Raw genomic sequence first — 25,333 nt, forward strand, 5'->3', positions numbered from 1 at the left:
CTTTAAATATATCATGGACCGGTGACCTTTGGCCCACAGTGAACTGGGATCAGCTCCAGTGCCCTGCGACCCTGTGCAGCAACAAAGAAGATGAATGGAAGTTTTCTGTTTGAGATCCTCAAAATATTGATATTTCGCTCTTTTTACATCATAAACAATTAACATTAGTATTGTAGTACAGAAAACTATGGCCCCTGGGTTTATTACATGGTTATGTAAAATGGAATTACATGATGTTTCTCTGTTTTAACATTTGGTGATTTTATAATGCAACTATATAAAGTGTGTTTCCGTATTTTTGAAAAGTGCCATACCATTAAAATGTATATTTATCACTTGCAGCCTCAAGTCCTGGATATTTAGCCATATTCTGTATTCATAAAGTGAAGAAAAGATCACAAATTATAGTAAAACAGTGTGAATCCTTAATATGCTGTGTGATGTAACAGAAAACTATTAACAGCTTTATTATAGGACACTATGTAGACTGTGCTTGACTGTTTCTGCTGAAATTCCACATTCTGCCTATTTCTAAGTGGATAATTCTTGTTATTGAGATAGTGTGATATTATAACCATGATGTAATGATCAGAGTTTGTCTTTTTTATTTTCTTGTTGTGCAGTGAGACGCGCTGCAGCAGCGTTATACAGGGTGTATAACATGTCAATAAGCAGCAGCAGGAGCTGCTTTATTCATGGATGAGGCAGAAATGAAGAAGGAGCGTGCGGTGTCTATTTTCTCGGGCGGACGTGCTCACTGCCTTGGAACAGTCCCTTCATGTGTGTGTGTGGATCAGTGTGTGTGTGTGTGTGTGTGTGTGCATGTGTGTACTTGTGTGTGTGTGTGTGTGAGAGAGAGCTGCCTCCTCTCGTGTTGATGTCGAACGACCGCCGCCGACTCTGCCGGTGATCAGACCGGATTAAAAACAAATATTAAAAAACAAAACAAAAAAAAAAAACACCACCCTCCCGGAGCCCCGTCCAACTCGAGCCGCCCCGTCTCCAGCGCCTCCAAAGCCCCGGGTCCGTCCGACGCGATGAGCCTGCCTCGACCGGACGAGTTCCAGCCTCCTCCGGAGTGCCCGGTCTTCGAGCCCAGCTGGGAGGAATTCCGAGACCCGTTCGCCTTCATCAACAAAATCCGTCCCATCGCGGAGAAGACGGGGATCTGCAAAGTGCGGCCGCCGCCGGTGAGTGCAGAGCCCGGCTGCCTGGCGGCGGATGCTGCGTTCGCTTTCGGCCGTTAAAGAGGCTCGTTGTAGATGGACGGAGCGCCGCGGATTTAAAGGGACTGCTCAACATGGCGGATGTACCAACGGCTCCAACGCACAGTCTTTGTGCCGCCGCGGCTCGCCCGCCGCGTTTTTGAACGTCAAACGCGTCTTTTATTTTTTTTCGAGGTGGAGCGCGTTGGCGGTCGCGGAGCCGTGCCGGCGGGGGTGGTGGGGTGAGGTGTGGGGGGGAGGTAAGGCGGCGTTGGGGCCGCCGGTCACCGCGGCGCTCCGGTTCCTTGAGCCGCGGAGCTAGTTGCTAGCATGCTAACAAGCTAAAGCAACCTGTCAGAGGAGGCGATGCGGAAGACGTTTGAGCTGCAGGCTGCCGACAATGCTGCGACCCCCCCACTTTACCAAAAAAAAAAAAAAAAAAACACTTATTTAACCCCCGATTCACACATTCTGTCCCCCACATGCTGCGACCGACAGCGCGTTGACTTTCTCTCCGCTCCGTGAAGGAGCATCATTGTGTCAAGCAACGTGTCCTCCATCACTTTTTTTTTTAACCACCAGTTATAGAACAATAATTATGTCACCAGCCAACATACATTACAATAACATTATCATTACACTGGTAAATATTTCCCCCCCTACTTCTCCCGGAACCAAAATTAAATAAATAAACGCATCCTTGATGTTGAAGACCACTATTATTAATACACTAAAAACAACAACAACCCCCCCCCCCCAAGCATCGACTCTAGAAGTTGTGGTAAATTGAGTTTTTAAGTGGCCTTGTCTTCTATTTGAGGCCCGATGAAGATGTGAGTTTTGCTGGAAGGAGTTCACGTCCATACAGGAGTGTGTGTTGTTACAGGGTGTTGTCCTCCATGTTGGCTTTGTGGTAAACTGGGCTGCAGAGTGAGAGTCTTCCATCTGGCCATTTTGTGTGCCAGTGGGGGGATGTTGTTGAATACTCTACTTAAAACAAGAAACTTTTTTTGGGGGGGGGGCCCCTTTTGTTGGGATGTTTGGGGGTGTTGTGTTATTGATGGTGCTTTTGACAGGACTACCGATTGGCCGTAAAGGATCGCTGTGTTCTCTCAGTGTTTCCAAGGCTGTGGCTTTTTTAGGTAAACTTGAGTGTTACATGTTTTCAACCAATGTGATCAACTGGGCCTCTTCCACGCACACTAACTTCACTTTAATGGAGCTATTCGGATGTTAAGAGCCGAATATGAACTTCAAAGTGCAATGGATGTCCTTTAGAATTCCTACAAGTCTTCATTGCATCAGTGTCCATACTCCACACTGACCTTCATGTGCTTATTATGTGTGTGTGTGTGTTATTTTTGTGTGTGTCTGTTTAGGGTTGGCAGCCTCCGTTTGCCTGTGACGTTGACAGACTTCACTTTGTTCCCCGGATTCAGAGGCTCAATGAGTTGGAGGTGAGTTTTGTTAGTCAGATTAGATCAGTCCTAGTTTTACTACAGTACCTTTCGGTGCATCACCACTTTCAGATTGCGCATTGTGTTTTCTTATCGCACTGCTATCAGAGCCACTGTGTCCATGCAAGGCTGCATCAATAATACAAATGATGTAATAAAAGCAGTAATAACGTCACAATAACAATGTTGCGTAACAACCGATAGATTGCTTGTTTAGACTCCTGAGCTTGTAACTCAATCAAATTTGGATTAAAAATGAACCTCAAAGCCATTTATTTAATTCTTTTATTACCTCCACCACCTTGTACGTTCTGGTTTTTCAGTTGTTTTTCCTCATGGAGGTATATTTTTGGTCAAATTTCATTTCCGTGCCGCCCATTGGTTTTGTTGCTCGCGTCTTTTCTCAGGCACAGACCAGAGTCAAGCTCAACTTCTTGGACCAGATTGCCAAGTTTTGGGATTTGCAGGGATGTGCCCTGAAGATCCCTCATGTTGAGAGGAAGATTTTGGATCTCTATAAGCTGAACAAGGTTGATCACTGTTTATATTGCACATCATTTCCACACTCACACTGACTATCACTGTATTATGCACACTTACCCAGCTCGTCCTCATTAACAGCTCCTCGTGTAATTTATACCTTCGCAAATATGATAATGCTCAGTTTTACTTGTTTATTAGTGGGATCGGGTGTTAAGCAGAGAGGTGATGCTGATATTTGTGGGACACATATTTTGAAATTTAAAGTAATAGCGTATCCCCAGCGTGCAATACACTGATGAGGATGGTTGCAGAATCCGTCTTAATCTCCCCTGCAAAAGTGATTAAAGCGACTTCACCAGCAGACAACACTAAAAAAAAACGAAACTCAATGATTCTACACACCGTACTCATACCAAAAAGTACATTTTGGTTCAATTCTAGATAAGATATCCAGTGGTTTCATAATAAAATTCCCCAGCCATTGATAAACTGTCCAATCATTGTCTTTCTGCTGAAAAAAAATAAAAAGAATTATTAAAATAAGATCCAGGCTCAGTTTGGTGTTTTGGATCGCCGGCGGTGTCTAAAAGTGTCGTCGGGAAGAAAAGAAAAGCCCATTTTATTACCTCGCATTAATGTAAGCGCGTGTCATTCCAGCACGTGGCGGATGAGGGTGGATTCGACATCGTGTGCCAGGACAGGCGGTGGACCAAGATCGCGCACCAAATGGGCTTCGCTCCTGGCAAAGCTGTGGGCTCTCACCTGCGAGGGCATTACGAGAGAATCCTCTATCCCTACAATCTGTTTCAGAGCGGCGCCAACCTGCTGGTGAGTCGGCCTCCTGCGTCAGCGTGACAGCTTTATCCCCGCTCACGATCTGCTGTGCGTCCTGATAATGCTGCCCGTTATGTGGTCATCGAAGCTTAAATTTACAAATGTGTTCGTGCTGAAAACGATACGATTTGAAGACGAATTGGTCTTGCAAATGGAATTTGTTGGCGTGTTAAAGACAAAACAACACCGTCGTTAAGATTTGCTTGTTTCTATTTGTGTTTTTTTTTAAATGTCAGCTTGAATTTTCTGTCATTTCTAAATGATCTTGTCTTGTCTGACTAATATACCGAATGTACATTTATTACCTGGTGCCAACCCTCATGCGACGTCACAAAGATGCCGCAAGAGAGCCAATCGAAGGTCATTGACCTTGTGTACGGGTCACTCTAAATTGTGGAATTACAAAAGCTCTCTCTTGCCTCAGGCACCAGATCCAGCTTCCAAACTGATGGGTTTGGAGGCTGAACCCGAACTTGAAAAGGTACGTTGGAGTCCCAGTACGAAGCCTCTCGGCCTCCTCGATTAACAAACGTGCATGTTTAACTGTGGCGTCACATGGGATAAACCCGACACGGAGGTCGTGATCCATCCGTGAAAATCAGCTCAAGCCATCGTCACTCCTCCACGATCACACTCTTCTGTTTTTGGTTCTCATGTGACAGTTTGTTTTGGCTTTTTTTTAGAACCGGAAGGATTTTTAGCTGATAAGTTTTGATATAATCTGAATATTCTAATGATCTGAGTTCAGCCCGATCAAAGATCATTTGTCACTTCAGATCTGTGTCAAGCACTGAGGAAACTGTTCTGAGGTCAGCACACTTAAAAGTCACCTGCCACAAACTGCAGTTTCTTTGCTAAATGTAACGGGAAAAACTCTGCACCGGCATCAACTCAGTATGCAAAACAACAGATAACATTCTGACATCATTAACTTCCACAATCACCAGCAATACAACGGATGAGCAACTTCATTTACAATACCTTCAATGAAAAATCGTGCGTCTTGTTGGAAGAATAGACGAAGAAGAGGGTTCCAGCTCTTTAGTGATCAAACTCAGCTAAACCTCTATAGCTCTGCCCTTTCTTAAGGAATAATGTAAAAGTACCTGGCGTGAAGTGATCACTGAAAAGGCAGGCGGAGCTCAGTGTCCTCAACATTTCAATCAATGTGTCTCTCCACACTCCATTCATCTGTCTGATCTTTTGCAATCGTTTTTTTTTTTTGAGAATTAACACAAATGAAACAGGTTTTGTTTTCCTGCAGATCTTAGCAGCTCGCTATGTTTGGAAGATGTTAACCTTACTAGTACTTTTCCATCGTTGCGATGCCATCGTCAAAACATCTGATGGGTTCCAGATTTTCTCTGCAGCAATACCGAGAACACAATACTGCACGATATGGAGGCATGAATACAGATTAGGAATCCGAGGAAGGAAGTCACGGTATGGCCTGCAAGGAGTCCTGATCGTAAACATTGCATATTCTCTTTGTAGAGTAACAAGAAAAGAAAATATGAGCTGTTCCATATAAACAGAAGAGCTGTACCTACGACTGGTTTTGCTTCATACTGATTTGTAGGTGTTGCTACATGCCATCGTAGAAAATGAAATCCTCAAGAGGAGATTTGTTTCCTTCTCGTCCCTTTATAAATCCACAAAAACAAAAGCCTTTTTTAAATAAAGGCCGTGGATAAAGAATGTGTCTCAAATCTTCCGTTTGTGTTTCATCTCGTCACAATCTTGATAAATGGATCCGTGATGGACGGAGACATCGAGGGTTCTGCGTTCATCCATTTGGGTTGAAATCAAAGTTGAAATGTCTCATTGTGACGTTTCACTTAAAAAGTCAAATTGGATAACCGAGGAATATTTAAAAGAAATAAGGAAACACCTGAAAAACATTTTTTTTTTTTAAACAATTAAAAGATACGAGTACACACACGTCAAAGCAACTGACTGTTTTGTGGCTCAAGACTTCATTCTGTAATCTGGCAATCTGTCAGTTCTGTGTTTTTCTTTTTTTTTTTTTGGTGAAACCCTGTGTCGTGGAGCACATTATGACTAAAACTGTGACACGTTCGGCCCTTTTTTTTTTTTTTTCTTTGGCATGTTCCTCCCCAACTAACCACATCCTTCTCATGACTCCTGGACTCTTGACGACAGTTCAATCAGAGGACGTCACCGACTGTCGGTACACATCTGGCGGAGTGTATTATGCATTCCACTACTACTGAAATCGAAGAGAATACAGGCTGTATTACTACTCTCACTCAGTCTATCCTGTTTCAGACACTTGAATCTGTCTTCTCCTTTTCTTTTTTATTTAAATTGGCCTCCATTCTACCGCCGACTGACAGATCACTGCGACTGAGTCTTCTGGTATTTCCGGTTACGCGCATGCGGGTTTTGTTTTTTCTTATCGCCAAGAAGTTGAGGTTTCAACAGGCTCCCTGTCTCCCTCAGTGCGTTCAGAAGCCGGTCCTGCCGGTGGAGAAGGTGGAGGAGGACGCCGACGTCAAGGAGCAGAAGCTGCAGGACCCGGTTCAGAGGTCGCCCGCGCTGACGCCCGACTCCTTACCCGGCGCTCGCAGGGCCAAGCGCATGAAGTATGAGGTGAGACGGTCAAATACGCCATTGAAGAGAAGCTCTGGAATCGCCAGATTTTTGATTTTTTTTTTTTTCCCCCCTCAATGTTACGACTGAGGATTTCACAAGTTGTTTTTGTTTTTGTTTTTTTTAATGTAGGCTGTCTGCATAAAGACCGAACCAGGTGAGCCTGAAGAGAGCAAGCCTAACCTGCGGCGGAGGATGGGCTCTTTAGTGGCCAAGCCCAAACCAGGTCAGACTCCTCATCCTCCAGCAGGGCTGGCAAACGTGTCACCTTTATAAGTAAACAGTTCAAAAACGAGAACATAAAAACATAAAAGAAATTTCATTGACGTGAAATGTGTTGAAATGTCGACGAATGACAGTAAAGTCAAATAGAGTTGTAATTACAGGAGTATTAGTGAATGACATTATTCAATGTTGACAAATTCTGTTATTTCAAATTGTTCTTTTAGTTTCTTATTGACACATATCAACCGTGTGTGTTCTGCTCATGGATGTTTAGGATCTAAAGTCTCAACCAGTCTTATCACTGATGTTTCCTTTCCAGAAAAAGAGATTCCTATTCTTGTGAAACAAGAACCAGTTGAAAGTAAGGAACCAGTAATTGAAGCTGAAAAAATCAAACCGCGGTACAAGAAGTTCCTCCCTCCGATTCCTCCGAGTCCAGTAAGCACAAAAGCACCTTTGATCTGAGATCAGCTGTACAAAATATTAAAAAAAAACATAACTATATAAATATGCCAAGACAACTTTAACCTCTTTTAAAACGGCACTGTGGAATAGATCTCATTTACAATGACATTTATATCCAAAATGATCATTTATAGGTTCTGATTTGATCCTTTTCAGATTTGCATGCTTGCATAAATAATTGATCCGGTCTTCAAATAGTTCAATCATTGAGACGTCGTTTCTATGAAGCCAGTGTTCACGTTGACCTGCGATTTCTATCCACTCACTTGGGCTCGTCCTCCTCCTCCTCGTCGTCCAGGTGGATCTGGTGGTGTGTCTGGTTTGCGGCAGCGGGGGAGACGAAGACCGTCTGTTGCTGTGTGACGGCTGCGACGACAGCTACCACACCTTCTGCCTGATCCCTCCGCTGCACAACGTCCCCAAAGGAGACTGGAGGTGCCCCAAGTGTCTGGCTCAGGTGAGCAGGATCTGCACTCTCGACGAGCTCCAGCAGGACCTGCATGCACATTCTGCATTTTATAACTTCTTCCCATCTGTCCCATCTTTTAAATCTCATGTGATAATACTGATGTCTAGATTTTCGCTCACCCAACAGCTATACATCCAGATGTTTGCTCCTGAATTGACATCTGGTAGATCATCAGATATCATCATTTTGTTTTATAAAAAAAAAAAAAAAAAGATACAACCAGCCAATTCATCTCAATATGGCGATTGTATAATACAGTTCAAGGTGCTTCACAGAGGACAAAAAAAAAAAAAAACGCAACACATGCAGGCAGTAATAATTAGAATTTATTAAGTTTCGTAAGATAAATAGACACTAAATGTGTATGAGTAGACAAGCCTTAAAAAATAATTCTCTAAACTATAATAACACACAGTGTCAACCTACAATTGAAAAAAACTGTTAAGGTGAGAAGTGAGATTTAAAACAGTACCTTTATTTGCAGCCCTTTTATCTGTCTGCAAGTCAGATCAGGGTTTTTTTAATCATCTTGAAGCGTAAAATTAGAACGAAACACCAGTAAAGGTCTCGAGGGCTCATATGTCAAATATTCTGGTGCAAAACCATGAATATCTTTGGCAGTGAGTTTCATGTTTTTTTTTTCCCCGTTTAGCTCACTATAAGCCAGTGTCGGTAGCCACCTTTGAATAGAATAAGTTATTAGAATTCCAAATCATTTCATCTTATTTTGCATATTTTAAAGCAGAACAGGTGGTTGTGCTCTCTTCTCCAGCTCTGAACTGTCCGTAGCCGCGTCATGCATTTTATTTTATTTTCTTAGGGCAGTCCAGTAAAGGAGAGCATTAACACTTGTCTTATCAAGTTCTTAATTGAAGCATGAATAATTTTTTCTGTGTCTTTCAGAGAGAGAAATGGACGCACCTTTGCAATATTTTTAAGGTGACAAAAAGCCAGACTTTTATATGAGCTTTCGGGTGATGTTCAACAAGTGAACACGCTTTCTTAGGTGCCGCCGTCGGTCTGATGTTTATTGTCGAGGTCTAAAATCCTGTTTGGAGAAATGTCACATGGACGTCCTCTGTCGTGGTCCAGTGATTGCACCTTTATCCTAAAAAAGAAAACTGATAAATGATGACAAATATTTAAAGGGTCGCATGTCCTCTGCAGAAAACTATACAGAATACGGTGACTTTAAAAAAAAATTATTAAAAAAAGGGACTGTAGGAATATGTTCACAAACTATCATAAGATGGTGTTTTTTTTTGTTTTTTTTTTATATTTTTGAAAACTCTTTCCCAACAGGAATGCAACAAACCTCACGAGGCGTTTGGGTTCGAACAAGCATACAGAGACTATTCCCTCCGTGCGTTTGGACAAATGGCAGACGCGTTTAAATCGGATTACTTCAACATGCCAGTTCACGTAAGTGGAGGCCGCGTCTCCGTCGCCTTCCTGTCGCTCTCTGTTCCGTCGGCTGCGTTCGATCTGAAAGTGTCACTGGTGACTCCAGATGGTGCCCACGGAGCTGGTCGAGAAAGAGTTCTGGCGTCTGGTCGGCGCCATCGAAGAGGACGTCACCGTTGAATACGGAGCGGATATCGCCTCCAAGGAGTTCGGGAGTGGATTCCCCATCCCCAATGGGAAGTTCAAGGTTTCTCCTGCGGACGAGGTAAGTTCTTAGCCCAAACTAACTCCAATCGCTTGTTTATCATGCGCATCGATTCTCGCCTTATTTACATAATCGCTCCTCTTGCAGAAATACCTCAAATGTGGCTGGAACCTCAACAACCTGGCCATGATGAACCCGTCCGTACTCACTCACGTCACAGCGGACATCTGTGGCATGACGCTGCCGTGGCTTTATGTCGGCATGTGCTTCTCCTCGTTCTGCTGGCACATTGAGGACCACTGGAGCTACTCCATCAACTACCTGCACTGGTAAGCCAAGCGAACCTGGATAGCGCCCCGCGATCCCGAAGGTCTCGCATTTTAGGTCCGGCACAGCATTTAAAGTGGTGTTTTGTTTTTGTTTGTTTAATAAGGGGGGAGCCCAAAACCTGGTACGGCGCTCCAGGTTTCGCTGCGGAACAGCTGGAGGAGGTGATGAGGAAGCTGGCCCCGGAGCTGTTCGACTCTCAGCCCGACCTGCTCCACCAGCTGGTCACCATCATGAACCCCAACACGCTGATGGCCCACGGAGTCCCGGTATGTACAGATGCTCTCTGTTCGCTCCGTGTGATGAGCCCGACTCGACAACGCAGCAACTGATGTTGAGATGCTCTGCTCCGGTTCAGATTTACAGAACCAACCAGTGCGCCGGGGAGTTTGTCATCACGTTCCCCCGAGCCTATCACAGTGGATTCAACCAGGGCTTTAACTTCGCCGAGGCCGTCAACTTCTGCACTGTGGACTGGGTAGGTCTACACACACACACACACACACACACACACACACACACACACACACACACACACACACACACACACACACACACACACACACACACACACACACACACACACACACACACATCTCACAAGGAAACAATGTTTTAAATACACAATGATATTGCAATTATTGTATTAGTATTGTACTTGTGCGCTAAACTTCGGGTTAATTACAGCTTTTCTCCATTGCCATCATCGGTAAACCTACAGATCTATTTGCTGGTGATGTAGATTTCACACAGATGGAAACACACAAGAATAAAATAAGCAAGTCGTCAATCATTTGGGGAAATAAGTCTGGAAAAACTAGTTTTGTGGTCTTATATTCAGCTTCACAATCAAAGACAAGAGGAACATGAAAGTGATCTGTGGACACCTGACGAACAAACAGCAGCGCATAATGGAATCTGACTTAATGATCATACCTGAGGGCTGGCAGGCGAACTACGGAGGTTCTTTGGTTTTAACAAGTACATTCAAAATGCTTTGAATGCCAGTGAGGATGTCACACTGTGGGAGGAGTAGGCAGAACCGGAGCTTAAGAACAGCAATAACTGGAGGGAACCGGCAGGGCAGCAGATCCGTGTTGAAGGAAAGAGACACACGAGACTAAAGACTCATATAAAACTCTATGTAATGGAGGAGGATGTTGTACTCTGAAGTAACTGCCGTACTACTAAAATGCACTTTGAGGTGCAACATATAAGAACCCGTGCATATTGTTTTATGAGACCTAATTAATAGAAAAGTCAGAAGTTTTTGTTTATGAAAATGTTTACTAAAGTTCTCTTACATCAAATTTGAGTTCCCTTCTCAGTGACGAAAGCTGTCCGTCCAAATCTTTTGCGGCAAGTGCTCGACTTCAATCCTGAGCAAGTTATTGATTAGTACCAGTTTACATTTTAACCTCCCTGGAAAAGTGTCATGGTTGCTTTCAGAAAAAAATTATCCTGTCCCGCAAAATGTCTGCAAACGAGAAAAACGTAGAAACGTCGTGTGATTGTCATAAAAGAACGTTTTCGTTCTACCTCTCTGCCCCCCTGCAGATGCCCCTGGGCAGGCAGTGTGTGGACCACTACCGGATGCTGCACCGGTACAACGTGTTCTCCCACGACGAGATGGTGTGCAACATGGCCTCGAAAGCACAGACGCTCAACGTGGTGCTGGCCTCCGCCGTCCACAAGGACATGGTTTCCATGATCAAGGATGAGAAGGAGCAGAGGGACAAAGTGAAGAAAATGGTACTCTCGTCGCAACCTTTTTTTTTTTTTTTTTATCTTCATACTGGAGATTATTTAGATCTTAATAACTATTCCTCACCTGGCTCTTTACGGATTTGTCGTCGTCGTCCTTGCACCATCTGCAGGGGGTGTCGCGCAGCATCGAGGCGAAGTACGACCACCTCCAGGATGACGAGCGGCAGTGTGCCAAGTGCAGGACCACCTGTTACCTGTCTGCCGTCACCTGCTCCTGCAGCCCCAGCGTCCTGGTCTGCCTCCACCACATCGACGACCTCTGCCCCTGCCCCGTCACCAACTACACACTGAAGTAAGTCCCACTTGGGGCTCCGGCCCGGATTAATCAACCCGGCACGTCTGTGGACGTCTTATTATTATTATTATTTTCCTCCCCCGAACCGGATTTGTGTTCCGTCTGCAGTTACAGATACACACTGGACGAGCTGCACCCCATGGTGAATGATGTGAAGCGGCGAGCCGAGGTCTATGACGAATGGGCGTCCACCGTGTCCGTAACTCTGGAAGCTAAGCTGGAGAAGAAGAAAGGTAAACGGCACGAGGAAAGAAGAAGATACGATAATATGTCGACCCGTTTGAGCTCATCAGATGGCAGTAGTTGTAATAACTTTGTTACAAATGGCTCGCGATCCACTTTTGTAGTAATCTGAAGAGATAGCTGATAAACAAAGGCTCTTCATTCATTGTATCACTGCCTCCTTCACCGGCAGTTGTCTGAAAGAGAGAGAGGGAAAAAAAAAAGTCTCATTCATGGCAGCTGTTGTGCTTGGTGGAGTTTGCCATGTGTCACAGCTCCACAACCTGCAGCCGTCTGTCAGCTGGTGTCCAACTCCACTGTGATATTCTCTGCTCCACGCAGCACACTGGGATCCTCCTACAGGACATTTTGTCTCCATAGCATGCAATGCAAAAACTCTTAAATCTTCCCAAGGAGTTTCACATAGTTTGCACCATTAATTAGTTGGTATTGATCAATCAGGTCACACAAAATCCCCAGTTTGAAGTGAAAATTTTTCGAAGTCGCCTCCCCAAGTCTCCAGGAGTTTTGCTGGTTGAACATACAGGGTGTGTCGAAGTTGCGCGACTAACCAGGGACCCTCTCCCTCCTCAGGCCTTCCCATCTTCCGCACTCTCCTGGCCGAATCAGAGTCCATGTCGTTCCCGGACAACGACCTCCTCCGCCGGCTCCGCCTGGTCACGCAGGATGCGGAGAAGTGCTCCTCGGTGGCCCAGCAGCTGCTGAACGGCAAGAGACAGACCAGGTAAAGTCTCCGATGGAGAGCGGCTCACGATCCCTACGTCCTGCGTTGTTCCCTCAACACGGCGCCGTCCCCCGTCTTCAGGTACCGGTGCGACAGCGCAAAGTCCAGCCAGCTGACCGTGGAGGAGCTGAGGTCATTCGTGAGGCAGCTGTACAACCTCTCCTGTAGCCTCCCTCAGGCGCCGCTGCTGAAGGTACGCTAGGAGAGATGGACCTCACACCCGTCTTGGTTCGACGCCACACGAAACTCTCACATTTTAGTCTGTCAGAACTGGAAAATTTGTCAGGGTGTAAATTTAAAGGTCATTTTTTTTAGCTTTTCACAATCACACTCAAACAATCTTTTGTCCTTCTTCTCGCCGGACTGACTCGTAGAGAAGGAGCCGTTAATAAGTGACGCTGCAGAGAGAGGAGAGAGCAACCATTTGCATTAACTTGACCAAACATTGACAATGCAAAACTACAAGGACAAGGACAAGCTGTTGTTCAGAAATATATTCAGCCAGTTAGAGAACAGGGTCTCCAATGGTGGAAACAAAGTTATTTATTGCTTGACAGTTTTTTTTATAAAGCTGCAGGGAGATGCTAAAGACAGGAGGAGCATAATGAAACATCAATATTGTGGTTAAACCACTGAACAACGTAAATCAAACCATTTTTTTTTCATTCAGTGACGGGTTGACGATTTCTCCCGGTAGGAACTCCTGAATCGCATCGAGGACTTCCAGCAGCACAGCGAGAAGGTCCTCGCGGACGAGTTCCCCAGCGTGACGGAGATCCAGGGCCTGCTGGACGTCAGCTTCGACTTCGACGTGGACCTCCCCGAGCTGCCCCTCCTCCGGGAGCGGCTGGAGCAGGCTCGCTGGCTGGAGGGCGTGCGGCAGGCCAACGCTCAGCCCGCCGCCCTCACCCTGAAGGCCATGAGGCGGCTCATCGACCAGGGCGTGGGCCTGGCGCCGCACGCGTCCGTAGAGAAGGCCATGGCTCGGCTTCAGGAGCAGCTCACCACGTCCGAGCACTGGGAGGAGAAGGCCAGCGGCCTCCTCAAAGCCCGGTGAGTGCAGAACCGACCGGTTGCCGAACGACGTTCACAAGCGAGCCACAATACCGGCGGATAAAACAACACAAAAAACACGGACCTGAAACCCCAGAAACATATGATACTCAAATGTTTCTGTGCTTCTTAACTCTTTTTTGCAGGCTCTTACGCCAATTGCAACTGAGTAACGTGATAAATGCGTTCGATGCTCCTGATTTTGCTTCACTTTAATTACAGCTAGTGCAAAATGCCGCCGCTAGAATATTCGACAAAGACCAACAAAAAGTGAGCATCATATTTAGTTCTGCCCTCATTCCACTGGTACCCGGCGCCGTTCAGGCTTAACTGTCATAAGTGCTTCTAAAAGGCTTTTAATGGCATGGCTGTCATAAATGTGCATCTGTTCTCAGGACATTATCAGATGAACTGATCGCAAGTCGGGACGTAGATCTTCCCATGCTTCCAGACTTTTTCCTCATCGAGCTCAGTTTTAGATGTCACGACGTATAAAACTGTTCTGTATATATCATCTCTATATATGGAGTCAGAATTTGTTAAATAATTGTCAGATTTAAGCACAAAACATTTTTTTTTTTTTTTGTAATGTTGAAATCCAAAATATGGAGAGCATCCGGACAAACCGCCATGACAGCTCATTTTATTTAGAGTTGGTAGACGCCCATGTGTGATTTGGTGTGTGTGTGTGTGTGTGTGTGTGTGTGTGTGTGTGTGTGTGTGTGTGTGTGTGTGTGTGTGTGTGTGTGTGTGTGTGTGTGTGTGTGTGTGTGTGTGTGTGTGTTGCCGCCCCTGCAGACCGCCACACTCGGTCGAGACGCTCAGGGCTGCCGCCGAAAAGGTGTCGAGCCTCACCGCTTACCTCCCCAATTGTCTCCTCCTCAAAGACACCATCAGAAAAGCTCAAGAGTGGCTTCAAGAGACCGAAGAGCTGCAGGTCAGGGAAAACTTTCTTTTTCACTCCCATCTGATTTTTTTGCACGCAGGTAGAATTGAGCGTAACCGTACTGCCGAATCGATTCTTCCAGGCCAGCGGCTGCATCCTGATGTGGGACAGTCTGTCCGACATGGTGCTGCGAGGACAGTCCATCCAAGTCCACCTGGAGCCTCTGGACCGACTGGAGACTCTGATGGCTGAAGTACAGGAGTGGAAAGAAACCGCAGCGGCAGCTTTTCTTCAGAAAGACTCCACACTTACCTTACTGGAGGTACAACACACCCTAATTTTAAGATCAGCAATCTGAGATGTTTTTTTTTTTCCTGGAATTTTTTTATTCACTTCCAACTTCATTCGAGCATTTTCAGTGAAAGTGTAGACTTTAGACTGCTGCGAACGCCGTCGTCAGCTCGTCACCGATCTCTGCGCCTTATTCAGATGACGAGGCCGGCGTCAAATGACAAGCAGAGGCTTTTAGTGAGGAGAGGCCATGAAGAGGTATTCAGACAGGATGAACTGCAGAGTCAAAGAAAAGAATCAGCACGCTTTTCTTCCAGCTATTTTTCAGCTATTTGGTTTTCCTCTCTCGCTTGATTTGATCAGCACGACATTAAACCACTTTTAAATCCCATTAGGCACAAAGAAAGAAATTAAATTTGTCAGTAAAGTCAGTCGTTGACTTGCGGCTTCGAATCGGTTTCTTATTTCATTAACAGTGAGGGGAAAAAAATTGTTTTTGGTCACTTTTAGGGGAAATTCTATTTGCTTTTTATAGCACTGTTATAAGTCTTTGATATTTTCTCGTATTTCATTCATTCAAAGAACAACCAAATAAAGAGGAACATCGAAATCCAAATAATGGATGTACGGGTCAGTTGTCAAATTCAGCCCCAGTGATTTGTCATTAAATTGCATTTCAAATGGGAACTTCCTTCTCCGAAGCCTGAGTCGGACATGAAGAGGATGATTGCTGTCAGTCCGGCAGATTCAGATGTTGTCACGTTGATTGCAGGTCCTGTGTCCAAGATGTGAAGTTGGAAACGTGGGTTCTCCGAAGAGGAAGGCCAAGAAAGGAAAGCAGTCGCCGAAAAGTAACAAGAAGAAGACGCCGAGGCTCAACACCCTCAGCGACGTGGAAAAGGCACTTTCGGAGACCAAGGATTCTACCTCTGCTGTAAATACAGATCAATAACTCTTTACTGAGGCTGAAGATGATTCAGCACAGCCGAGGAGGACAGAGTTGCCATGGCAGTCAGAGAACAGGGGCAGATGGCAGCGTAGTGATGTGACAATTATGAATGAAGGGGGGTTTTTTTGGGGGGGGTTTTGACAGCGTGGGAAAGTGGCAGCGAAAGTAGAGCAGCAGGAATTAAAGTTTCATAAAGGCCTAATTACAGCGATACGATGGTTTTAAACTGCCTCCATCAGGAAATGACTCTTGTTATGTTTTATTCAACCAGATGGCGACGCTGGAAGAGCTGCGGCTGCGGGAGTTGGAGGCTTTCTCTAATCTCAGGGCAGCCAACGAGTCGAAGCTCCTCCCCACGGCGGACTGCATGGACCTGAGGGTGTGCTTCTGCCAGAAGGCGCCCATGGGCGCCATGCTGCAGTGCGAACTGTGCCGGGACGCGTTCCACAGCGTGTGCGTCCGGGACCCGTCGGCCTCCTGCGAAACGCAGCCGTGGCTCTGTCCGCAGTGCCAGCCCTCGGAAAAGCCCCCGCTCGCCAAGGCCCTCTCCCTGCTGTCTTCCCTGCGGCGCGTCGGCGTGCGCCTGCCGGAGGGCGACGCCCTGCGCTACCTGGCGGAGAGGACGGGCGACTGGCAGGAGCGGGCGCAGCGGATTTCGCAGACGTGCAACCTGCCGGAGCTGGACGAGCGGCCGGGGACGCCGCCCACGCTCAGCCGCTACGTGTCGGCCGGCGAGAACACCCACGACCACACCCAGGTCGCCGTCAGTCCGCGAGACGCTTCGAGCGAACTGTGCGATGAGGTTGCAAACGTTACATTGAAGGTTTGGGTGTTTTTTTTTGTTTTTTTTTTATAACAGGCTCCGTGTTTGACTCCGGAGTGGAACAGGACGAGCCAGGCTCAGACCGTCTTCTACACCGAGCAGAGATGCATACCACTGCAGGGTCAGTGTGGGCTTCTTGCAGCCAAAATCCCCCCCCCATATGTGAACATCAGGTTGTTTAAGGTGTGTGTGTGTGTCGGTGTGTGTATCAGGTTTGAGTCAGGAGCTGGAGGAGCTGATGGTGGAGGGGCTCCTGCTGCAGGTTTCTCTGCCGGAGGTCCAGAGTCTCTACCACGTTTTATTGGACCGAGCCAGTAGCCAACACACAATCAGCTGCATGTCGCCGCCGCAGGACGAGTCCACGGACACACACACGCACAACTCTCAGGGAACAAATCTGCCACTAAACCAGGTACGAGTGCAAAAAAAAATCTGTGTTTAAACATGTGGTGCATGGAAAAGAAAAGAGAAATAAATATATGATAATTACAAGGTTGGACTTTAAAACAGTCGAATTCGGTCAACTTGCGTGGATCACATTGAACTCAATGTTTTGCAAATCATACAGTTGAATAAGGCTGTAAAGACATTGGGTCACAAATGCTCAAAGATTTAAATTGAAGACAATAGTTGATGCATTTTAATGTTCTTAAACGTTTCAATGTTATGTGATTAATCTTTACTCCGGCCGACCAGGACAGTTGCAATCAAACCAGGCGTAATATATCGCAAAAACTCCTGAAACCCGACAGACTTTTGACTTCAGTTGTGTCGATTCTCCCTTTTTTTTTACCCAGAGCGGCACCAACGACGTGCGGGAAAGCGCGAACGGCTCGGACAAGAAAGCAAAGCGGCACATGGAGCGGGAAGGCTGCGACGCGGCGCGCCGGCGGGAGGACAAAAAGCACGCCCACAAGCGGCAGAAGATGAACAAGAAGCAGCAGCAGCATCGCCGGCCGGCCTCCACCTCGTCCTCCCCGCGCTCCGACTTCTCCCAGTCCGACGACTCCGACGAGGAAATGGCCGTTTGTCCCGCAGACAGGTGCCAGCTGCCCGAGGGAGACGAGGTGAGAGCATCTCCCGTAACGTCGCATTCCGTCACACTGCAGGAACAAAAATAAATCAAGATTTTTGGGCCCATTTAAACCATGTTTTGTTAGAAAGTAATGAAACCGATAAAAATGGGTAAAGTGTTATTTTTGATTCAATAACCAGCAGCTGAAGAACTATTCTATCTATGATGATATTGTCATGGCACCAGACTTTTAACACGAGAGCACCGTGGAATAAAATTTGTTTAGCGGCGGGAGAACAACTGGGATACACGGCAAACAGTCTGTTTCTTTTGAGTTTTCAGCTTGAGATGCTCGTTTTCCGTCTCGGTTGTTATCCGGCACAGCAGGCAGCCACAAACCGTAAAACTCCACTGAGCTCCAGCTGCTCAACGGCACACGGCAGGCCGACACTCAGAAACAAGTTGGTAAACCAAGTACAGCGGGAAGGTTCCCCTCCAGACGTACTACAGGCAAAAAAAACTAAAACAGATATGATTATCATGTGGAAAAGCATTTTCCCTTCACTTTCAGTTTTTTCTGAATTAATCAGTTTAGTAATTTTTCTAAACGTCTATTTTTTCTGTTGCTGATCAGATGAACCTTCTGGTTCCTTATGAGAATAGAGAGTGAAGTTTCACCGTGTTTAGTTGTTTTGTGTAAAATCAGATAATCTCTCTTTTTGTCGATCAAATATATTTTATATTTGTTTAAAGTTTAGCATTCAAATTTAGAACTGTACCAACTACAGTTTGTTTCAGAAGATAGAAGAATGTTTTGTTTTTTTATGTTTTTTACATGGACAACTAGATTTACTTAAAATATTTTGGATGTTATGGCCATAAAATGTGCAATGAGTTAGATCTTTCTCACAGCTGATCGATTGTCATCATTGTATAAAGTCCCCGAAGAGCTGATGTTGCAGATGTGTGACACACTGCCGACTCTCGATGAATGTCACAAGCTGTCTCATAGCTGAGAAATACAGGATAGTAGTGAAAGGATGAGCAAAATGTCTGCTGTGTTGTTTGTTTTTTCTGTCTTGCAAAGTTTAATCTCATTGGATGACGAAAAGAGCAGGACTGTTTTTCTTTTCGTGAATGAAAAACGCTTCCTGAGAACAGACGGGGGTCACAATAATGCTGCAGCTGCATGTGTGAACAAGCAGCTGTTTGCACTGTTTGTTGCAGGTTTGTTATTAATCCCGTGTGTGTGTGTGCACGTGTGTGTGCCTGTGTGTGTGCGTGTGCGCAGGTCGACTGGGTCCAGTGTGACGGCAGCTGCAACCAGTGGTTCCACCAAGTCTGTGTGGGCGTCACGGCGGAGATGGCGGAGAAGGAGGACTACGTTTGCGCGGCGTGTTCGCTGAAAGACGATAACGTGGGAAAGTGAAGGCGGCGTTTCTGCAGAGTCCCGCGTGTCCTCGCTCTCGCTATCAGAGCCTCCGGTCTGGATGTGTCGCTGCCCCCCCCCCCCCCCCCCCCCCCCGTCCCGTCTGTCCAACCCTTTTGTAACAACGGTGCTATCTCCTCTTTTTGACTTGTTGTCCAGAACTATAATGTTTAGTTTTTGTTTTTGTTTTTTTTTGGTATTTTTACATATATATATATATATATATATATATATATATATATATATATATATATATTTCTTTCTTCTTATGAATTGTTTGTGGTTGTCTAAGTCAGAAAAACAAAAAACACAGGAAGTGAAGTGTGCTGCATGGGAATCCATTACGTCAACGCAGAGGAGTCTTACACCACGTTTCCCCACAGTAAAGAGAGTAACTCAATGGTTGATAGTTTCGTCTTTGGAGCCTCCCTTGCATGATAAACAGACTTGAGGGGACAGAATTGAGGTTTTCACCCCCCCCCCCCCCCCACCCCCACTCCCACCCCCCTTACGACACCCCCAATAAATCACTATTGCAGGTTTTTTTTCCTTTCTCTCTGATCCAGTGTTTAGTACATGCATCTTAATATAATTATTCCCTTTTTGTTTTGTAGAATAGTTTTATTTATCTGAGCAATAATTTTTGTCTGAATCGACTTAAATGGCTTGGTCTCCGCTGAGTTGTGTTTTTTTAGCGATGGTGGTGTGATGTACAGGGAGCAACGCACGGTGGCGAAGACGCGCTGCCGCAGGTAGAAGATGGGGGGGTAAAAAAAACAGGACGCGCCCGCTCTCGTAACTCGTCCTAACAAGCCGCCGGGAAGGACTCGGAGGGTAGCTGAAGATGTTACAGGTTTATATTGTGGAATAAAGCCTTCTTGTTCTATGGAGAAGTCTTGTCCTTTTCACTGAACAGAAACCAACCTGTGGAGCTTCTCGTGGAGATTCTGTCAAAGCTATACCTTTTCTATAATGCTTTATCCAAAGTTACATGTAAATAAATAAAGTGTCTTCAATTTTTTTTTTATTCTCAATTTTGTTGCAAAGCTTCACAAGAGACCTTTCACCTGACAGTTTAAGATATAGAACTTAAATAGAAGAATTGTACATATGTAGCCCACTATATATGTGCAGTGCATCCTTTTATGTCAGCTTTTACTGAATTTAGGTGAATTTTAAACTTTATTAACACATGAAAGTGGTCTGCAGGTGACAAGAGTCAAAACAATGCACAGGAGCATAATCAACAATAACATTTGTTGAAAATGATTGAAGTAATAGCGGCCCAACATGACGACCCAGATTAATCAGTGTTTTTGTTAGAAATAATATTACTACATGGCAAATAATTTACCAGCAGGTTAGTGGAGTCATAAAAATCCCATAAAAAACATTCATGCTCCAGAGTCTGTGTAGTTGAATAATTAATAGAAAGGGGCGTGGTCAAAATAATACTGTGGAGTTGCTCCAGTTGTCTTTATTTTAAGGACGAAGCCAAGACACGTCCATACATTTCTCTCTGAAAACTTTTGAAAAATATGTTATTCTAGATTAGAATAATGAGTGGCGAGAAGGAGCTGCACTAATAGAGGTCAAATACTTTTTCGAAAGATAACTTTTCTGAAGAAAACTTTAAGAATGCGTCTCAAAAATTACTTTTTATTGATCGCCTTGGCGAAATTATTTATTATTCTATACGAGCAGCTGCTGGGGAGTCAAGGGTCACGCTCACGAACCCACTCTAATAACCATCACTGTCCTGAATCAGGTGGTCGAAGACGATCCTCAACTCATGAGAAGACAAATGAACCTAATGGAGTTGGTTTGGTTCCTTTTTCCTTGAACCGTCTTCGTGGGTTTCCACTGAAGGGGGAGCCAGAAACCAGCAGAGGGAGGAAGAAAGAGCCTCAAGATCCAAGTGTGTCTTTGTCTCAGAGAAGGGTGATGAAAAACAACTGAAGGGAGACATTATTCTATAGTTGGATCACTTTATACAGGGACAAGTCACCACTTTAACACGGGGCAAACACCCACACATAGTCACAGATGAACCAAAGTCACATGTGAATATTTAGATTTGAGAAATGCAGAGTGGACAGGAAATGTGCAGCGAGTGAGAACTTCAAATTTCTATATGCAGCTTTCTGGTGTTTTTTTGTTGTTTTTTTTTTTTTTTGCATTTTTGTGGACATCAGAAACGGTCGACACGCTAAATCCTCTCAGCTGTGATCGATTTTGGAATATAAGGATTATAAAGGTAAAAATAAACTTGTTCCTCCTGGCAGGGCCACAAAGCTGGCACTGCATTTTATTCTGTAATTATCAAGATACTATTTCACCCAAGTCCCTGAAATCAATGGACCATCAAGTGTCCCCTTCAGTCCTGGAGACCGGGCTGCTGAGTCAGCAACATTTACTGACGAGGCTGTCTGACGGAGCAATGATGTGCTTCATTTCTGTTGAGTCAAACGCAGCTCAGTTTCTACAAATGCCATTTCTATATAGTGAGAAAAGAGGGGGGGGGGGGGGGAATCTGAAATTTATCTGGAGTTATGAATAGGACAAATAAGTTAAATAGTTAACTAATAAAAATAATAATACCTCCATCTGGACTGTTAATTTATTGTAGTCTGCAGCTCTGTGCTCTGCCACTTCAAACCCTAAAATCTAGTTCAACCATAAGCACATACAGTATGTCTCACTAACTCAGGGGCACAAATTAAGCAAATTTGGACTTTTAGACGTGCTTCACTGGTTTTTCTTTCTCGTCTCATCATGGAAAACTCCTTGTAAGGACTTCAACAATAACGATCAATGACAATTATGGCTCTTAATAGGATGAAAAATAACGTATTATACATCTCTAAACTGACTCAGCATTCATGCAGTTTACTTTTTTATCCTAAAATCAGCATCATTAGAAGTGATGAAGAGAAATGACATTTGATACAGAGTTCTAATATATTCAAAATGAATGGACGGACCAACATTTTATTCATTTTGGAAATGTGACTCAATGACTAAGAACAGGATTTGGCCTGCAGATCACCAGTTTCCTGTGTCTGACCTAAAAATGATCACCTGCTGACATTTCGGAGTATTTAAGATGCTTTCATTGATTATCAGATACTGTGATCACTGACAAGACCGACCTGATACCAGGAGGTTAAATATGTAATTCTTTATCAGATTAGTCAATTAGAACGAAGCAGTTCATACAGGAGCATGAGACAAGGACTGACTCTGTGCCAACGCTCTATTTATTCAACTGAGTGTCTCCTGCACGGAGGACTAACATCATGTGACTGCATCCAGAAGCACAAACAACAAGAGCAGATCCAGATTGATGCAAACTGACACAATGCACAAATACGATGTAATTTATACTGCATGTCAAGGGATATTTTTCTAGATTCAACTTTAAGCATCACCTCAAGAGTCATCCACCTTAATTGGCGACATGATTTTTCCACTGGAATATGAATGAGAGTGATTAGCTCTCTATGTTTGGTCATCAGTCCAAAACATAGAACAACCACAACAGCTGATTGATGGGTGTTATTTACTCATATTATATTACTAGTATATATTTATGAGTATATATATATATGAAGTATATATTTGAAGTATAAATACATGGTCTACTCCAAAATAGTTTTATTCTTGTGTGTGTGTGTGTGTGTGTGCGTGTGTGTGTGCAAGTGCTTTAATCGCGCAGTAACCTGGATCGCTGTGATTGGCTGCCTCTCGTCCAATCAGCGGCCGCGGCTCGTTCCGACCCTTCCGTACATCCACAGGCTCATTTAGCGCACACACATAGCGGAACACGGTGAGTGTCTCTCTGGAGCTCCTATCACTGTGTAAAATCGGTCCTCTGGCAGCTAATCGGTTCAGAGTTTGGTGTCGCTAGTGTACGAGTTAAGTCTGTAGACATTTATTCGTGTGTGATGAAACTTTCGGATTACCTCTGCGAAATATTTCCTGTGGGTAAAATAGCTTAGCTTCCATGCTAACTCAGCCCGGCTAACATCAGCTTATGACTTAACTCTCGAGTTATCGGCACAGACATACTTTTCACTGAAAGTAACTTACTGCGCGGTTGTATCGCCTCTGTTCTCGGTCGTGTATTGTGTCTCCCTCCTGCCGACACAAACTCCCCTGGAGTTTTAAATAAAAGTCTGGAAGTGAAAGCGGAATCTTGGGGAGTTTAGTCTGTTGCTAGCGGCTGAGCTAACTTGTCGCGTTAGCTAAATAGTTGCTCTAACGGCTGAGTAACTTTAGAATTAAAGTTAAGCGTTTCATTCCCGGAGTGAGTTTACAGCAAAGCACTCGATTTGTGCTTTGCGAAGCGAGGCGAGTGAACTTTGTGGCGGTGCTGAGGGGCGCACAAGTCGCCGTACTTTTCCAAGCTACCAGCTAGCAGTCCGGGTTAGCATTTAGCTCAGCCTGTCAGCTGCGTGCTGGTAGGGGGGGGTGTAAGTTCGTCTTCTGTTCGGACCCACATAAATGATCGATACGCGTTCACGGTTTTACAGAAAACGTGCGCTTCCTGTACGCTGAACCGGGGACTTTCTCCGACTTTTACCCGGTTGTTTTGGAGCAGCGGTCTGTTGCGTTGGGAAACTAATAGCCACACCCTTCCTCTCGAAACTAACTGCGATTATAAATTGTCATTGAAGCTTGTCTCCTCATCGTCTTTCCTGTCACATACCGATATTTTACTCCGTGATCGACATTAGGAGATTTAGTTTTACTAAACATACTCTGTGAGCTGCAACCGAAAGTTGTTTTTTTTGTTTTTTTGTTTTTTTGTTTTTGAGCATTTCAGCAGACTTGAACTGCATTTCTTTTCTATTTGAAACAATATTTTCTGTTTTGAACCGCAGAAGCAGTTTGATCCACGCCAGGGTGAAAACTTTTTCATCAGCAATTAGTTTTTCCACAGTTTGGTAATCAGCAACAAGTCGTTGAATATGTTGTTTGTACCCCTAGGGGTCCTGTGGAGTACTGCACAGTTCTCAAACTAGATTAAAACGTCACCAGTCCAATGTTTAGTCCTCAAATGAGCAAACTTTTTGTAGAAGTAGAAAATTATACAGTTTTTTTTTCTCTTAATCCTCAACAGGTAAAGTCACTAAATCATTAGTGCAATACATCTTTGGTGGCACAGTGAGTGATTGAGGGTAAGGCTTTTAAATGTAAATAGTAATACAATGGCTCTTCAAACTGGACACAGACGTGTCAAGCTGTCTAATATATTCCTATACAGTCTCTTAAAATAATTTTTAATGCGTCAGCACATGCTCAGCTTTTTGGTTTAGAAAGCCTCTGCCTGAATGAAATGTTTTGTATTTCATTATGTAACGTGAAAAGTCACCTCTTGACTCCGTAAAGCACCTGCAGTAAAAAAAATCCAGAGAATAAGCACACACACCATGTGATGGCACACACGCCGCACAGCAGATGGTTTCAGCAGCTCCTCCGGCTGCCTTTGGCTTGCGTCGGGTTTGATAAAGATCGGGGGTTTTTTTGACACGGCTGTAAAGCAAACCGAGATAAGTCATGGTTGTGCTTCTGGTTCACTTCAGGGCCAGTTTCCTGTGCGAGCAGTTTGGCGCGGCCTCGTTTTTTTGTGGCTCCCGACGAACCCTCGGCACCTTCCCGTGGACATCAGTGTACCCGAGGGTCTGTCGCCCGCCCTCCCTCCACAGATGTAGAGGGGGTTGTCATCTGCAGCAGCCGTGTACACAGTAAGTGAAGCCCGTTTGCAAGAAATGCTCGTGTTTTTCTCGACGTATTTTTTGTTCTAAACTGATGCAAATGCTTTCTTCATTTGTATATTATGCAACTTATTCCCCCCCCCGATTATCATGCAGTCTTTGTGTGCGAGTGCTTATGTGCTGTTAACCTTTAAAAGGCGGCCCTGTTATGACCACTTTTATGAGTAGGATTGATGAAGGTTGTCGCGTTTCAAGTGCTCGTCCACCGTTTGAGTCCGGGTTCATATCTAATCAGACGAAGGCCGGCTTTTATCTGATGTCAAAAGGCTTTGAAGCGAGTTGTGTGACACCCACGCGCATTTACATTTTAAACCCCCCCCCCCCCCCCCCCCCCCTGCGATTTGCCTCCGTGTCCATTTTTAGGCCAACGAATGCTCCGCGCACATGCTGG

At 44.9% G+C, this 25,333-nt stretch overlaps 1 protein-coding gene across 2 annotated transcripts; it reads left to right on the forward strand.

Annotated features, from left to right (window-relative positions):
* The first annotated feature begins 908 nt into the window (after positions 1 to 908).
* Positions 909 to 19,226, forward strand: kdm5bb (lysine demethylase 5Bb). Of its 2 annotated transcripts, XM_080496571.1 has the most exons (29): positions 909 to 1,190; positions 2,585 to 2,662; positions 3,070 to 3,192; positions 3,803 to 3,973; positions 4,404 to 4,460; positions 6,443 to 6,592; positions 6,725 to 6,818; positions 7,137 to 7,255; positions 7,581 to 7,739; positions 8,655 to 8,690; positions 9,054 to 9,173; positions 9,262 to 9,420; positions 9,508 to 9,689; positions 9,794 to 9,956; positions 10,046 to 10,165; positions 11,245 to 11,439; positions 11,565 to 11,746; positions 11,858 to 11,982; positions 12,566 to 12,716; positions 12,798 to 12,909; positions 13,414 to 13,769; positions 14,568 to 14,706; positions 14,798 to 14,977; positions 15,719 to 15,880; positions 16,167 to 16,652; positions 16,755 to 16,839; positions 16,931 to 17,130; positions 17,516 to 17,785; positions 19,025 to 19,226. In XM_080496571.1, the coding sequence occupies exons 1-29, from the start codon at positions 1,038 to 1,040 to the stop codon at positions 19,160 to 19,162; spliced, it is 4,665 nt and encodes a 1,554-aa protein (XP_080352697.1). In that variant the 5' UTR covers positions 909 to 1,037; the 3' UTR covers positions 19,163 to 19,226. The 2 variants fall into 2 exon arrangements, with proteins under 2 accessions (XP_080352697.1, XP_080352698.1); XM_080496572.1 differs by lacking the exon at positions 8,655 to 8,690.
* Positions 19,227 to 25,333: the final 6,107 nt, after the last annotated feature.

The sequence above is a fragment of the Blennius ocellaris genome (assembly GCF_963422515.1).
Source record: "Blennius ocellaris genome assembly, chromosome: 5".
Lineage (NCBI taxonomy): Eukaryota > Metazoa > Chordata > Actinopteri > Blenniiformes > Blenniidae > Blennius > Blennius ocellaris.

Bases quoted from the DNA above. Each gene is read 5' to 3' on its own strand.
- kdm5bb (XM_080496571.1), top strand. From the start codon at position 1,038: ATGAGCCTGCCTCGACCGGACGAGTTCCAGCCTCCTCCGGAGTGCCCG. The intron at 1,191-2,584 runs GTGAGTGCAGAG...GTGTCTGTTTAG, and splicing joins GCAAAGTGCGGCCGCCGCCG to GGTTGGCAGCCTCCGTTTGC. The intron at 6,819-7,136 runs GTCAGACTCCTC...TTTCCTTTCCAG, and splicing joins AGTGGCCAAGCCCAAACCAG to AAAAAGAGATTCCTATTCTT.